The sequence below is a fragment of the Tamandua tetradactyla genome, chromosome 7 (assembly GCF_023851605.1).
Source record: "Tamandua tetradactyla isolate mTamTet1 chromosome 7, mTamTet1.pri, whole genome shotgun sequence".
NCBI classification, from domain to species: Eukaryota; Metazoa; Chordata; class Mammalia; order Pilosa; family Myrmecophagidae; genus Tamandua; species Tamandua tetradactyla.
Genome location: NC_135333.1, coordinates 150,239,954 through 150,254,840, shown reverse-complemented (window position 1 = coordinate 150,254,840; position 14,887 = coordinate 150,239,954). Strand labels below are relative to the sequence as shown.

Sequence of the window (14,887 nt, the reverse complement as noted above, 5' to 3'; positions counted from 1 at the left end):
TTCGAAGCTCCCCAGAGATTAAGGTTATTTAGCAATGGATCCATAATACTGATTTTATGTACCGTCAGCTACTAATTGTTTTTTTTTTTTTTTTTACCATTTTATCATACTAACTTTTTACAAATATCTATATTAATCAGGTCTACAGTAGATACTGAGCATCTTTTTTTTCTGAAACTTCCCAAATTTCTTTTTCAGCCATTTCACTAATATATCTAATTAGGAGAGAAATCTTAAAAGATTATACCTGAGAAGTTTGTTACTCTGTAATCAAAACCTGAGAAGAAAGTATTCCTACCTAGAATACTAGAATTTCTCCTACCTAGAGCAATTAATATCTTAAATTAGTAAAGTTCACTATTTACTTAAAAGTCATGTTAACTAAATTCTATACTTTCCTAATCTTGCCTTTGAAAGAGATTCTGCTTTTAGCCATTCTTATACTTTCAGCTGGTCCCTTGCAAACTCAAAATTGATTAACTTCAATTTTTCGAGATATTTTAAAGATAGTACCTCTCATTCTTTGCACTGTCCCTTACCACATTCGGCCACAATACTGGAAAAAGGAAATACAAGCAATACATTTAACATAACAAATTTTCCATCTATGCAGTTTTAGAATAAATAATTTGAGCTCCACATCCAGATGTACTTCCTAAAACTGTATTTTTGAGAGGTAATTACTTTCAAATGTATTATGGCAAAGATTCATTAGCCTCCCACACATTTCTCTCTTAAATGTCACGCCACAATGGAAGGCAATGAATGATCTCTTTCATAGAGTGCTACTTCCTCCTTCTAAGAGTGAAAATTTTTTTTAAAAAGCAGCAAATAACTTCAACCATGGGATTCTTTTTTCTCTCACTCAACTAACAGTATAGGGCACGATCAAAAGAAAAGGAAGCTTCCTTTCAGGAGGTGGTAAGAGTTTGGATTTTCCCCCACACGTGGTACTTGATCAGTCACAGCTGATTGAATTTCCATTGTTCATTGATTGAGCCATTTGCCAGGCAATCCATCCTTGCTTATGTAATTGCAGCATTCCTGTAGTTCATTCTGATCATCCTGAAGATTCAACAGCATGACAGGCCGAGAAAATTAGATGCGGCACAGCACCAAGCTGCTGACCTTCAGAATATAAAATAAAGCCTAGCTTCTAAAATTGGCCCATCTTGATGAAGTTATTTTGATGGGCTGAATTTTGAGCAGGTGATTTTTCACGGTGACCATATACCTTCTTAAATTTTTTTCTTTTAATTTACAAAACTTGATCATTGTAAATTTAAAATATATTGGTATTATATACAATGTTATGAATAAATTCATTTCATTTAGTGTTTTTCAAAATGGAACAAATTTTTCAACATTAGGTAAAATTCTCACCTTCAACCCAGAGTTAAATATAACTGAGAAATATGTTGGAAATGACATAGAATCTTAATTTAAAAAGAAAAAAAAACCCAGATTGAATTTCCTAAACAGTTCAGAGCATTTGTTTGCCAAAGAGACAAAGTTCAGTATGAGAAATTAAATTGGTTTCTGATTACAAAAATCCACATTGTGTTTTTCTTATGAAACAATCTCAAACTCACAGAAAAGTTCAAAGTAAAAGAAAGAACTCCTTTTGCCTGAATCAGTGTTGACATGATGCCCCTCCACCCCAATATACATTAGTATGTACTTTTTATAAACAAGGACATTTTTCTGGGGAACCATAATACAAGCATCATTAGGAAATGAACATCTAACTCAGCAACTAATCCTCAGACCCCAGTCAAGATTTACTAATTGTCCCCCAAAATATCAATTACAGCAACAACAACAAAAATCCAACACAGAACCACCTGTTGACTTCAGTTCACATGTCTCTTTAATCTCCTTCAATGTGAAACAATTCATTGGTCCAGAATGTACTTTAAATGATTCAAAATTTGGCAACTGGGTTTGGGAACAGTTGCCTGAGCCACTGAACTTAATATTGTTGATCCAATTCCGAACCATACTAACTAGCTGTGTGGTCTTGAGCTTTAGAAGTCATTTCATACGCAGAACAGGCATGACGATACTAAATGAGAAATACATGGGAAGATCTCTCATGCAGCTCGGAGGAGGCATTTAAAAAATATTAATTTCCTCATCCCTTTTCAACTGTCTCCAGAACTTCCCTGTCAAACTCACAATCGAGTGTTTAGATAGCTCACTAAATAAAAGCATTCCGATACTTATCAGGAGCACATAGATCTGCTGAGTAGCTCTTTATTCCATCTTTTAGACTTTCCCATGCTTTTTCTACCATAAACTTTTAGAACCTAAAGAAAAAAAGATAAGAAATTACACAAAGTCCAACTTGCAAAAACAGGGAATTTTGTTGATCAGCAATAGGTCTTGAAGAAAAGCAAGATTCTCCTCATTCCTTTTTCACTTTTGCCTGTAAACATAGATTCTTCCTAAAAGGAAGTCAGGAAGAAGGGATGGTGAAGAAGTTATCTTTCACATGACTCAAGTATCTCAAAATTCTCCTCCTCTGATTGTCAACGATCTCCGTGAAATGTTTTTGTCTGCCACCAGTTCACTCTGTAATGCCCTATTCCAGCTTTGGTCTTCATTTGTCCATTGTCATCACCTCAAATGTAACTTGCTGGTTTGAAACGATTACATACCCCAGAAAAGCCACGCTTTAATACTGATCCAATCTCGTGGGGCCAGACCTTTTGGAAACCTTTTGGCTTGTGGGTGTGGCCTTTTGATTAGATAGCACTGTGACTCCACCCATTCAAGTGGGCCTTGATTAGTTAATGGAGTCTTTTAGAAGAGGAAACATTTTGGAGAATGCTCAGCGCCAACAGGAGACCCGAATGCTTGGAAATGTAGAAAATGAACGCCCCAGCCATGTGCTTCTCAGATGACAAAGGTGCTGGGCCCATCTGCCTTTCTTGAGTCGGGGTATCTTTCTCTGCATGGCTTAGTTTGGACATTTTTACGGCCTCAGAACTGTAAACTCGCAATGTAATAAATTCCCTCTATAAAAGCCCACCCATTTCTGGGCACTGCATTCCAGTAGTCTTAGTAAACCAATACAGTAACCAAGTATCTGAGTCAGAGACGACTTCTTTAAATCGTCAATAGCCTCAGAACATCTCTTGAGCCTTTGACCACTGTGACCTTTCCTGTTTTCCCCTCTTTTCAACCTTATATTCCATGACACTAAAATATCTTGCTCTTCCTTCTACTTCTTTGAACAAGTCTCACTCATTCTCAACAGGTTTTTTCTTTTTTCCCTTTTCCTTCTACTTCTCTCAAAAGTTCAGTCTTTGGGATTTTGATCTTCCCTTTCAACATACTCTGTTGTTCTCTTCTCCACATTTGCAAGGCTTTAACTATCTCCTTTTTGCAAATCATGTTTAAATATATACTTCTCCAACAGGCAAGCCCAGTTTTCAATCCACTATCTTCAATTGTCTAATCAATTCCTCCATTTAGTCATTTCACTCAAATTCTTGCAATTACCCTAACTTCTTTCCTTATATGCACTCCATTGCCAGGTAGTCACATGTTTAATTTAGTATGATTCCTGAAGTTCTTCCCTCTCTATTCCTTTTGCTCCTACTCTGATTCATTAGACTCTTATTATTTCATGTTAGCATTAATCTGCTCTCACCAATTTCTATTCATTCACCAGTCTCTGAAGACATCTTGGAATCTGAAGTCAAATTTATCTTCTTGGAATACTACTTTCTTCTCAAGTCTTGGGGGTGGAGGGGGGTCAGATAAAAACAGTTCTGTGGATCATCACTGCCTTGGTAGGCATTATAAACACAAATGTCCATAAGGGTCAAAGTTAGTGACTGGGATAGAAAGAATATAATGTAATAGGGACTAGTGAAGATAGTGGCTAACTAGCAAGTTCATGCACCTTTTAATGAGTGTAGTAGCTATTTAGTTCCAACCAAGTAGTGCCATGTAGGAATGAAGGCCAATTGCTTACAGATATTCTTCTTTTTCTTTTTTTCAAGGAAAATCCAAAATCTGAATTGCCATAGAAAATTTATATTTTACATGAAATCTCTCAAGATTTAAATATGAACAACTAATTAAAAAACAAAACAAAACACAGCATCTGAATCAAACAAATTCTATATACAAGCTTACAGCCAAATTGTGACCTGCCACCTAAGATATCAATGCAAATGTCTTAGCTTGCTAGTTTAAACCTAAAACTGTCCTGAAACTACCTTGCAAAATTGGAATACCAAACTCATAATGACTACTACAAACCAAATGGTGTACTATACCCTCTTCCCAACACATACAGCTCTGTCTTACTTCTATGGCTTTGTCATGTTGTTCTTCATACAGAAGTTTCTTTCCTCCTCTCTAAATCAATACTTTAAAATCCAGTACAAATGCACCTATTTTCCCCAAAACAGCCTGAACCACCCTAGCTCATAGGAATCTCTCTTCCATATTCCAAAGACACGTATCAGGCACTGTGGTAGACATTTTACAAGCTTTATTTCCCTTTAAATCCTAAGGGATACAGACTATCATTATTCTTTTGTACTGATGAGGACATTAAGCTTCTCCAAGGTATACAATAGAGTTGTAATTGACCTTAAGTCTTTCTTTTGCAAGTACAGAAAGAAAGGATATATTCATAATGACCCAATTATGTGTCAGGCATTACATGCCAAGATAAATATAAATCTCTAGCATAACCCATGAGACCATTCACAATCTGGCTCGCTCCTCTCATCTCTTGATAACTTTCCTGTCATTTCTTAAGCTTCAGCCAAACTAATTTTCTTTCAGTTTCTAGGACTTACCTCGCTGTGTCATACCTGTGGTAGGCTGAGCTATGCATGTACCTTAACAAACACACTCTTAATGTTACTCTGCATCCCTGTGAGTGTGAACTCATTCTAAATAGGCCTTCTTGAAGGTGTTATTTTAGTTAAGGTGTGGCCTAGCTGAATGAGATTGGGTCTTATTCCTGATTACTGGAGGCTTTATAAGGAGAAGGTCCCAAGGGGAAGCCCAAAGTCAGCAGAAACCCAGCAGAGAAAGAAGAGAACATCACTATGTGACAAGAGGCAGAGACGCAAGCAAAGGAACCCCAAGGATTGTGGCAAGCCAGCACCAGAATGCTGCTGACCCTAAAAGGAACAAGTTTTCTAGCTTCAAAAACAGGGAGACAATAAATTCCTGTTGTTTAAGCCAATCCACCGTGTGGCATTTGTCATTAAAGTCTGCCATATAAGACAATACCTCATACAGAGCTTTTGCATTCACTGTTCCCTTTGCCTGAAATGATTCTACCCACTTCTCACATATTAATTCCTGTTCATTTTAATTTCACCTTAAATACAATTTCCTCAGGAGCTCTTCCATCATCCTTTTAGAGTTGACTATATGAAATCCCCCATTAACCACTGTATTTCAACACATCTGTTGCAGCATTAAATAAATAGATATTTGTATAATAATTTATTTAATGCTCATCTCCGTTACTATTGCATGAGGAGTTCCTTCACTATTTATTTCATCCTTTTATCTCTAGTATGTAGTACTGTGCTGTACACATAGTGAATGAAGGATTGGCATTATTTAACTCTCATAAGCCATTTTAAAGCTTAAAGAGATTATATAACCTTAACCTCATAGCTAGTAAGTAATTCAGCTACAACATAACTGAGATCTTGCATTTTGAAAAACCCACACTATTTTACTATAGAAATGCCAGCCAAATTTAAATAATTTTCTAATAACCTGCAGACAGTTGGAGTCTTTTTCCTTTTGAATTTATAATCACTGTTAATACATCTTAAATTCTAAATCGAATGATATGGAGATTCTTATCATTGTATGTTATTTAAATAAATATTAACAAAATGAGATTGTAGTACATCCATAGAATGGGATGAATTGATAACCTAGAGAGTCAACCATAATTCATAATGCAAAAGTCAATTGCCTAATATATCAGAGAGCAGCAGCTGGATTTCCCTTTCAAGGTAAGCAGCAGGGTAACATCCATCAGGAGAATAAAACAAAACATCTATTTTGGTCATTTCAGGATTAGAGAAATTACTAGGATTTCTAATAGTTGCAAATTTGATTGTAGCTCTCCACTGAAGTCTCTTCAATAGAGACCTTATTGCCCAAAACTGTTGTTAACAAGGTGAAGTAATTCCAAAATGTGAGTTTTATGGGTTTCTACAGCACCTACTGTGTCAGTTTATTAAGGATTGGCAGAGCAGGGTTGGGGAGAGATGCGGAGATGGAAGAACCATATATCCACTCTCAGATTTCATTCAATAATTGATTTCAATTTGAATTCATTTCAGTTTTGGAAAATTATTTGCAGATACTACTCATTAGTTAATTTTACACAAAATTAATCCTTAATAGGTTTGAATCATGCTGCTGAAAAAATATATGAATTCTAGGATTTATCTCTTATTTACTTTGATTATCTGGGCTGCTAAAAAGTGTGGCCACCTGTTTTTAAGAATGCAAAGATAAAGAATGATAATCGAATGTAGATGATCTACAATGTACTAAATTTTTGGAAATACAAAAATTCTTTTGCAAAAATTCTCATTAAAGAGAATTTACCAAGCCATGTTACAAAGTACAGGCAAGCAACTAGAGTTTAGGAAGGAAATTAAAGTTATTAGAAAGAAAATCCCCAGGTCCTGACTATCTATTTAATGAACATTGTAACCCTTACATTTTCTGTACTTCCTTGGGCCTTATTTGACAACCACTAAGTCTCTAGCATGGCTCCAGTCTGTACTCTTCCTTCCATTGCCATTGCCACTGCCACAGGTCTGGCCTTTATTAGCTTTCACTTGGGACATTCCAAGTGAAATAGATCTCTCTGCACACCAGTTTCATGGGAGGGATAGGTCACAAACAAATTATTCCAGCACAATTTTACACGTCAAATTTGTGGACATGGAACTTTGAGAACAAAGAGAGGAAGCCATAAACTCTTAGGAGAAGCAATAATCTCTGTGTTTTGACCTGAGGAACATCATAAGGGTTTCCTTCTCCCAAAATAATTGTGATGTGAGTGTACAAAGGTGGCTATTCTTTTTCTAACATTAATAGCGGCTACTGTATTCAAGATATAGTCTTCACCTTTCCTCAGTTAATCTTTATGCTACCTCCTTATTTACATTTGAGGAAACTGGAGTCCAGAGAGATTACATAACTCACTCATGATCACAGAGCCTGTAAACTGTGAAGGCCAGAGCTCAGTGCCAGTAATCTGGGCAAACCCAAGATCTTGATCGTCATAAGTCCCGGAAGGAAAGAGCCATGTTTTACTCACTGTCTATACCTAGTACCTGGTTCACTACCTGACACACAAAAAGGATCAGTAAACACAACTCAATAAATGAAAAAAACTGGAGGGGCAAAGGTGCTCAGCTCTTAAGGGGAAAACCATATAGTCCCCAAACAGGGCATGGTGGAGACACAGAGCAGGCTATGGCTGGCTTGTCCTTCTCCATTCCACATCTTGGCTCTCACCAGGAAGAAAATCCATCAAATGCAAAATAGACCATGTCACCACCCCTCCACACAGCTGAGCAGTGTTTCTCAAACTTTTACAGGAATCATTTCTCGGAAACACTAGCAGATGAGAACACACACACCCTGAGGCCAAAGAGAAGCCACAACTATGAGTTTCTGATAAACTGAGCCTCACCCTCAAAATTCAATTAAGTTTGGCATTTATTCTACAGTGTGTCTATTTATCTTTTTTAATATAAAAATATTGTTTTAACCATATAATTGCAATTCCATGTAGAAAATTTTTATTTCTACTATAATTTCAAATACTGCCTGGCCAAATGTACATTCTTTCTGTGTGTACATACTGCAGCTTCATATACACGGGCGTGGGACAGCGATCCCTCTTCCTAACTTTCCAGCTCCATTACCCACCTCTCCAGCCACCTAATTATTGTAACCACAGACACATGTCAAGCTCTTTCCCACCTGCTGGACTCTGACATTAGACTTGGATATCTTGAGAACACATACCCATCCTTCCAAACCTTGCCTAAGTGTGATTTTATTGGTCTTCCCTAAATTCTCTTTCTTCCTGGAGTTCATCCTTTTCCCCACAGTGTGAGGATAGCTGGTAATGCTTTTGTACTTTATTACACTCCTTTCATTTATTTATGTGACTGTACTCTCCCTGGGGGCAGGTCCTTGGTTTTAGTCCACTTGATATCCTAAGTGCCAAGCAAAGGCTCGCCACACAGGTAAATCTCTAGTTTATAGGAAACTAGGATCCAACAAATAACAGGATGATGCTCTAAAAGAAAGCAAGGAAGCTATGAAAGTGAAATTTAAAACTAATTGAAAGATAAGCACACATCTCCAATCTCGATTTTCTTTCGTGCTAGGACTTCAAATTTCAGGTTCTGTGCACAGGGAGCCGCGGGACCCTAGAAATTAAGAGAGATCAGATTTGCGGACGGAGTCACTCACCAGCTGGTGGAAGGCGGGTGTCTGTTCTCTAAAGTTTTGGTCCAGGGCTTGTACCAGCTGATCTGTTCCGCGGCTTTGCCCCAGAACCTCTCGGGATCGGCCACCGAGGCCGCGAAGTGGGTCTTGTACTCGCCGCCGCCGCTCGAGGCCAGCGCCCGGCAGCCCGGGCCTCCGAAAGCGCCCCGCGGGCCCGGGGCCAAGTAAGCCCTGCGGGCTGGGCTGACTCCCCGGGCAGGAGAGGCCCCGGGCAGGGGGGCCCCAAGTCCTCCAGTGCTGGTGACCTTGCGGCACTGCAGCCAGGACGGCTTCATCGCCGCTGCAGGAGGTCTCGGAGAGCACTTCGCCGGAGAGGACCGGGCGCCCGCGACTCGGTGGGTCCCCAGGGGAGCCTCCTGGAGGCGGAGGCAAACTCCGGGGTGAGTCCAGCGCCCAGGAGTTTGAAAGTCACGATAGAGTCGCGGGGAAAAACCGACCTGGAGCCACCGGGGAAGCAACAGGCGCCGGGTGGGTTGTGGCTCTCCAAGAAATCCACCCTTCCCCGCGGCTCTCGCAGGAAAAGTCCTCAAACTTCAGAACTGCCGCCCTCCTCCAACACTCACGTGCCTGGGAAAAGGCCCACGGCCCCAAGTCGCTCTAACTTTTCAAACGAGCCGTTTGCACTTAGCCTGCCCGGGTTACTCTTTGGAGAGGAACTGGCGTCGCTTCAGGCCTTCAGTGAGAACCAGTGACTCTGGGCATTGCAGCAAGGCCCGGAATTGGTATTTTTATATTTTACTCTTTTTTTTTTAAACTTAGCTCAATTCCTGGTGATTAAAAACACAGGTGGCTTTGGGGCAAGGATTGCTCCAGGATTTCCTGACAGCTGAGAGGGGAGGAGGAGTGAAAGGAGGTTGGGCCAGCGCAATTGGGAGGTGCTTCCTGGGGTGAGGGGCAGGCGGCCGGGAAGGTACACCCCCAGGGATGGGGGGTCACCGCGCGCTGGGCTCCCCTGAGAGTACCGAGGCAGAGAGCCGAAAAGACTAGCTGTACTTCCTCCTTTCAAATTTGTCTGTTTTTGTTGTTGTTGTTTTGTGGCCCTTTTTTTTTCCTATGTGAGATGGAGTGTCGAAGGAAGAGCTAAGTAAAGATGAAATGAATTAAAAGAGAAAAAAAAGAGGACGCTGACTAAATTAAAAGAGAAAGGGGATATAAATTAACCTCTGAGCCTAGCATGTTTCAAGTTCCTTCACTGTTTTCAGCACTTCAGTGAAATTCAGACGTCAAATTTGCCTTAATATTATGCCAAACACATTCCATCTTGGTGTAACACTATGTGTGATTTTTTTCTTTTCTTTCTTTTTTCTTTTTGGCATGGGCAGGCTCCGGGAAATGAGAATGTGTGGTTTTAAATGTAAAGATGTGTATCCCCAAGTCCGATGTGAAGGATAGCCGGATGGTCCTGACCCTAGGGACGATGGTAAATAAATTCCTCTGCAAGAAAAGAATAACATGAAGATAAATGCTCAACAGAACACAGATAAATCTAATGCAAAAGAAAGAAAATTTCTTCAAATAACCACCTCAGCTAATCCCTTTCAACTGAGATACAAGGGAGAGGAGCTTTCCCTGACACCTGAAGCCTGTTTTACTCCTCCCAAAGGCCTCAAATCAAATGATTTCCAATGATGAAGATACTGCCTCTGTTGAGTTGAAAGAAAAATTACAAAGCCATTTACTCTTCTGGCTCGCCCCCTCCGTCAACCTAGTTGCTTTATGCTGCTCTCTGTTATACAAGCTCCCCTGACACTCAGTGATCCCATACTATATTACTATGATGTCCTCTTTAGTCATTCATTTAATAAATATGTGAGCACCTACACTGTGAAAGATAAGGTTTCCTTTGGGGAGATACGAAGGAAGGAAAGAGTTAGCCCCTACTAAGTGTACACATTATACTGGGCACTGTCAACTATGTTAGTTCCTGTGAATCTCATGCAAGTATTAAGAAGTGGATAACATAATCCTCATGTTTCCAGATGGAGCTTAGGGGTCATTTAACTTGCTCATAGCCACACATCTATCAAGCAAAAGAGTCAGGACTCAAACCTTGTCCGTGTTTAGTGCTGCACAGCTATTGTGTCTTGAATTACAGGGATGCCATGGTATGGATGACCTCCACGTCAAGGCCGAGAGCCTGGTGACCGTCCCCTCCAGCCCCTGCACTCACCCTAGCATACTTTACAAATATTACCATTTTGTAGAATAAAATTGATGATAAGATTATTATCAATTTTATTCAAGTCATTTTGCATAACTTGAATAAGTTTGGGAATCTGAGTCCAAGTCCGTGATTTCCATACCAGATCAATTTTAAAAATCGATTATAGGCCTCCAATAAATATGGCAAATTGAATACTCACATCCATCTCCTCTCTGTTGAGAAAATTCCCTAAAACAGAGTTAAAGGAGAAAGAGTGTGGTGGTAAAACCTTCAAGGACAAAGAAATCAGAAGAGAAGAAGTCAAGTGAGAGAATAGATAAGATGGTTCTGTGGTGTATAACTTAGAAGAAAGCTGAATTTAACTGCTTTTGGAGAGTGTCTTGGGCTTTGGAGGCCCTTGGCTCTTCTGAAGGTTATTAATGAAGATTATGGTTTAAAAGCAAAAGGACTATTTGAAAGATTACATGAGATGAAGTAAGATCCCCACATTGCTAGATAAAGCCACTTCTTCTGGCCACATTTTCTTGGCTTCACTGGGTAACTGTATACAATAGATTATTAATGGCAATTCCATTTCAGGTCAAGGGAATATTATGGGAAATATCATAGTGCGATAAGTCAAGAAGTTTGGGTTGGATGAAGTGGAGTGTACAAGAAGTGTAGCAGTGGACAGCAAGACTAGAAAATTTTATTAGAGCCAGGTAAGGAGGTATAAAATAGTGTTAAATGCAGAACAGGGACTTCAAATAAACTATTGATTGCCCTTTAAATTAAGGCACCAAAGGCCTGATGATGTATCACCAAGCAAATGAAAAGCTTAAAATCCTTAGCCATTAACTCTCAGTTTGAATCTTAACACTATCCCTTATTAGATGTGAAAACTTGGAAAGTTTACTCAACCTCCCTACATTTCAATTTCATTGTCTATAGTCTGAGGCTGATAACCTTTCCTTCCCAGGATTACTGCAAGCTATGAATACATGTAAATTGCTTAGCATCAGGGTAGTATTAAACTAAGCAATTTAGGTCACAGGCAGAGCTGTGAACAACCAATTGAAAAAAAAAATCAGGCCAAGAAAATTTTAAACTTCATTAACATACCTAAAATTTTACAATCAGAAAATTATCGCGGTAAGAAATTATTTTAATTTCAGTGTGCATGTAAATTTTGTACTGTTTCAAGCACTAAAATTATAAATTTAATTAATTTGGGAGAGAAGGTAGCAACAATATTTCCGATTTTTATGTTCTCTAGAAGTCTTCAACCAGAGCTTTTAGTACACAATATTTATTTCATAATATGCCAATAAATGGAATATATTAATATGCTTTACAAGGTGACATTTCTGCATTTTGCATACCTTTGCTTATATTTGCATAAGGTATTCCAAGAGGACCTCTCTAGTAATTGGGAAAAGCATAATAATGGAGAAGGAGTATAGAGAGGCAAGGATAGCAAATGAAAAGGTGTGACCGTCAGCTCATTAAGGGGAAGAAACTAAAGTCAGAATACTTGATGCCTAAAAAAAAGAATGCTGAAAAACACAGGGAGAGTAGAATGGAATTAGAAGTAAAAGAATAAAGTAAAATTTAAAAATTTAGAAGATGAACAGGAATTCTACACTTAAGTTTTCCCGCTTTCCATTTTTTGCATAGAATTGGCCCTCCCTGATACAGGCTAACTTTTTTAGCAAAGAGAGTAAATAAATGAAGGAGTACATGGTTTAAAACTACTGTAGATTACTCTGGTCACTAGTATGCTGGACACAGAACTCATGTTTTCCTGTAATCTTTTTCAAATGTTTACCTTTGAGCAAGTATGAAGAGCTTAAATTTCTTTTTGCTAATGACCCCCATACTTCTAACTTCTTAGATATTACAGAAACTTGACAGGTGCATGCGGAAAATGTATGCACAAAGCGCCACTCCATTGCTGCAGGTGTATGCTGCTCTGCAATTTGAGCCTGCAGACACAATGCAAATGTATTCATATTTAGCAAAGGGCTTCTGGAAACTGTGCCAAAATCAAGGCTTAAAAATATTTTTCAAACTCCTCAAATGCTATAGTACATAGTAAATTGTAATCTCTTATTTTGAATCTTTATTCTTTTTTGACCACATCATAATCAGAGTAACATCAAACAGAGAAAGGCAGATGAAATAATTATTTTTAAACAATATCCCAATGTATGGGAAGATATTCTGCAATTCCAATTCAATCTAATGAAAAATAAAATAAGAAAAGGGGTTCACCACCAGCCTTATATTTATTTCTGATTAAAAAACAACTAAAATTCACTTCTTGTTAAGAAAACATGTAGTCCTATTTGAGAAGGAAGCAACCTAGGCAAATATTCCCAGTCAATTCTTTTTCAAGTTCTTTTTTTTTTTCCTGCATAGCAATGTAACATTGAGAAAAATATCTCATGATATTGTGATTTGGAATGATCATTTTTGCCTTGGTGTGCACATAGAGTTTTCCATTCCTTTCCTTTCCTCACATGAGTGCTTCCTAATCTAACTCTTCTAAAGCCTAATAAACCACATGACACTTGTTCACTTGTTTTCCTCCTGACTTTAATTAAAATTACTAACATTTTAATCAGACTACCAAAACCCTACAGAGATGATTCCAATTCTTCTAGATAGATTATGTCTAAGGAATTATTCTGTTTCTGTTTCATATACCTTAGCCAAAACCACCGTCTGATACTCAAGTATTTGCAATCATACTTTATATATAAGAAATTACCTCATTATCAGGGTAACAAATGATGAAAAGGCAAATAAATATCCCTTGTAACAACAATTTTTCATGAAGTGTAGATGGCTGCTTCACATTACATTAGATTGCCAACTTTTATGTCAGTGGAGGCGTGAGTGGGAGAAAGGACTGTGAAATCAAACTAGAAATTGAAACTTCAGGCCAACTTACCAAAGCAGGACCTCCTTTTGTGTAACATGGAAGTGGGCAATAATTTTAGCATTTTGACAAGAACACAAGGCATTCAGCTGAAGTATTATTTCCAAATTAAGGAAATTTCGGAGCAAAGAAATGTCTTACTTTGGGCAGATCATGAAACCAGGTGTCTTATGCATTTATGAGAAGCAACATGGATAAGCAAACTAATAGGCATGGAATGCATGTTAGGTGTTGGGACGATTTTAAAACAACCAGGACAGTGTGTGCAGTTGCTTTCTGGGCCTATTTCATCACCTCCAAGCCTTCCCTACAATACAGCTTTGGCAACCAGAGAAAGGCCAGCGAGTTATTTAGGTCCCTTTGTACAACTGTGATTCTGAATGATAGAATGGTTGGATAACTCTTGTGGTGTCTTTATGTTTTGCCTGTTGATACCATTTCCTATCTGTTTTTAGAGTTGAACAGCCAAATAGAGTTTAACAGCTCTCTCAGGATATTTATTTTAATAAGAGATTTATGTACAATTCTTCAAGATCTCAAGAATATATTCAGAAATTCCAGTAAAGATATTTTGTATATTAAAAAGATATCAGTTGTTATTTGCTAACCTTTGCAACTAGTTTCTATATTCAGATATTTCTATACCTTGGTAATGGATATAAAGTTTATTTCTTTATATCTATACATTTATAACTCTATATGAATATAGAATTTATTTCTCTAGGAAATTATACTGCTTGTTCGCATTAAAACCGGAGGTAGCCTAGTATAAAGCAGGTCTCATCACATTTAAAATAGCAACAAAAATTGTTTTTTTTTTACTTTGTTCTTTCGTCTTTTTTTTTCTTTTGCATTGTTTTACAACTACGAATTTGAGATAGTATTACTGAGCTCCTTCAGACTTTCCAAATGCTGGAGTCCCTTCCTTCTACCACTGCTCCTAAATTTCTAAGAATTGTCACAACACCAAGAGACAGTTAAAAAGTTTAGGTTTTTTTGATGGGTGATTGCCATAAGTTACACATGCAAAACTAACTGTAAATGTGTGCACATATGGGTGTATTGGAAATGACTACTTTCTGCTTTTTTCTTCAACACCTCTAAAATCGATTTTCTCATCACTTTTCCAGTGAGCCAGTGTAATAGCCTGCTAACCCAACACCCTGATTGTAGGCTCACCACCTTCGTATCTTCCTGTTAATATGGAACTATTTACTGAGTGCCTCCTGCTGTGCTGAAAATAATTCCAGGCACACAAA

The 14,887-nt window shown here is 38.2% G+C and overlaps 1 protein-coding gene across 1 annotated transcript in view; it reads right to left on the bottom strand.

The window, feature by feature from the left end:
• The window catches only part of ACSS3 (acyl-CoA synthetase short chain family member 3), a 184,695-nt gene extending 175,331 nt beyond the window's left edge, over positions 1–9,364 (bottom strand). The window contains exon 1 of the mRNA XM_077111526.1: positions 8,506–9,364. Within this exon, the coding sequence (XP_076967641.1) occupies positions 8,506–8,816 (311 nt within the window). The 5' untranslated portion in view covers positions 8,817–9,364. The remainder of the gene's footprint in view (positions 1–8,505) is intronic.
• Between the last annotated feature and the right edge of the window lie 5,523 nt (positions 9,365–14,887).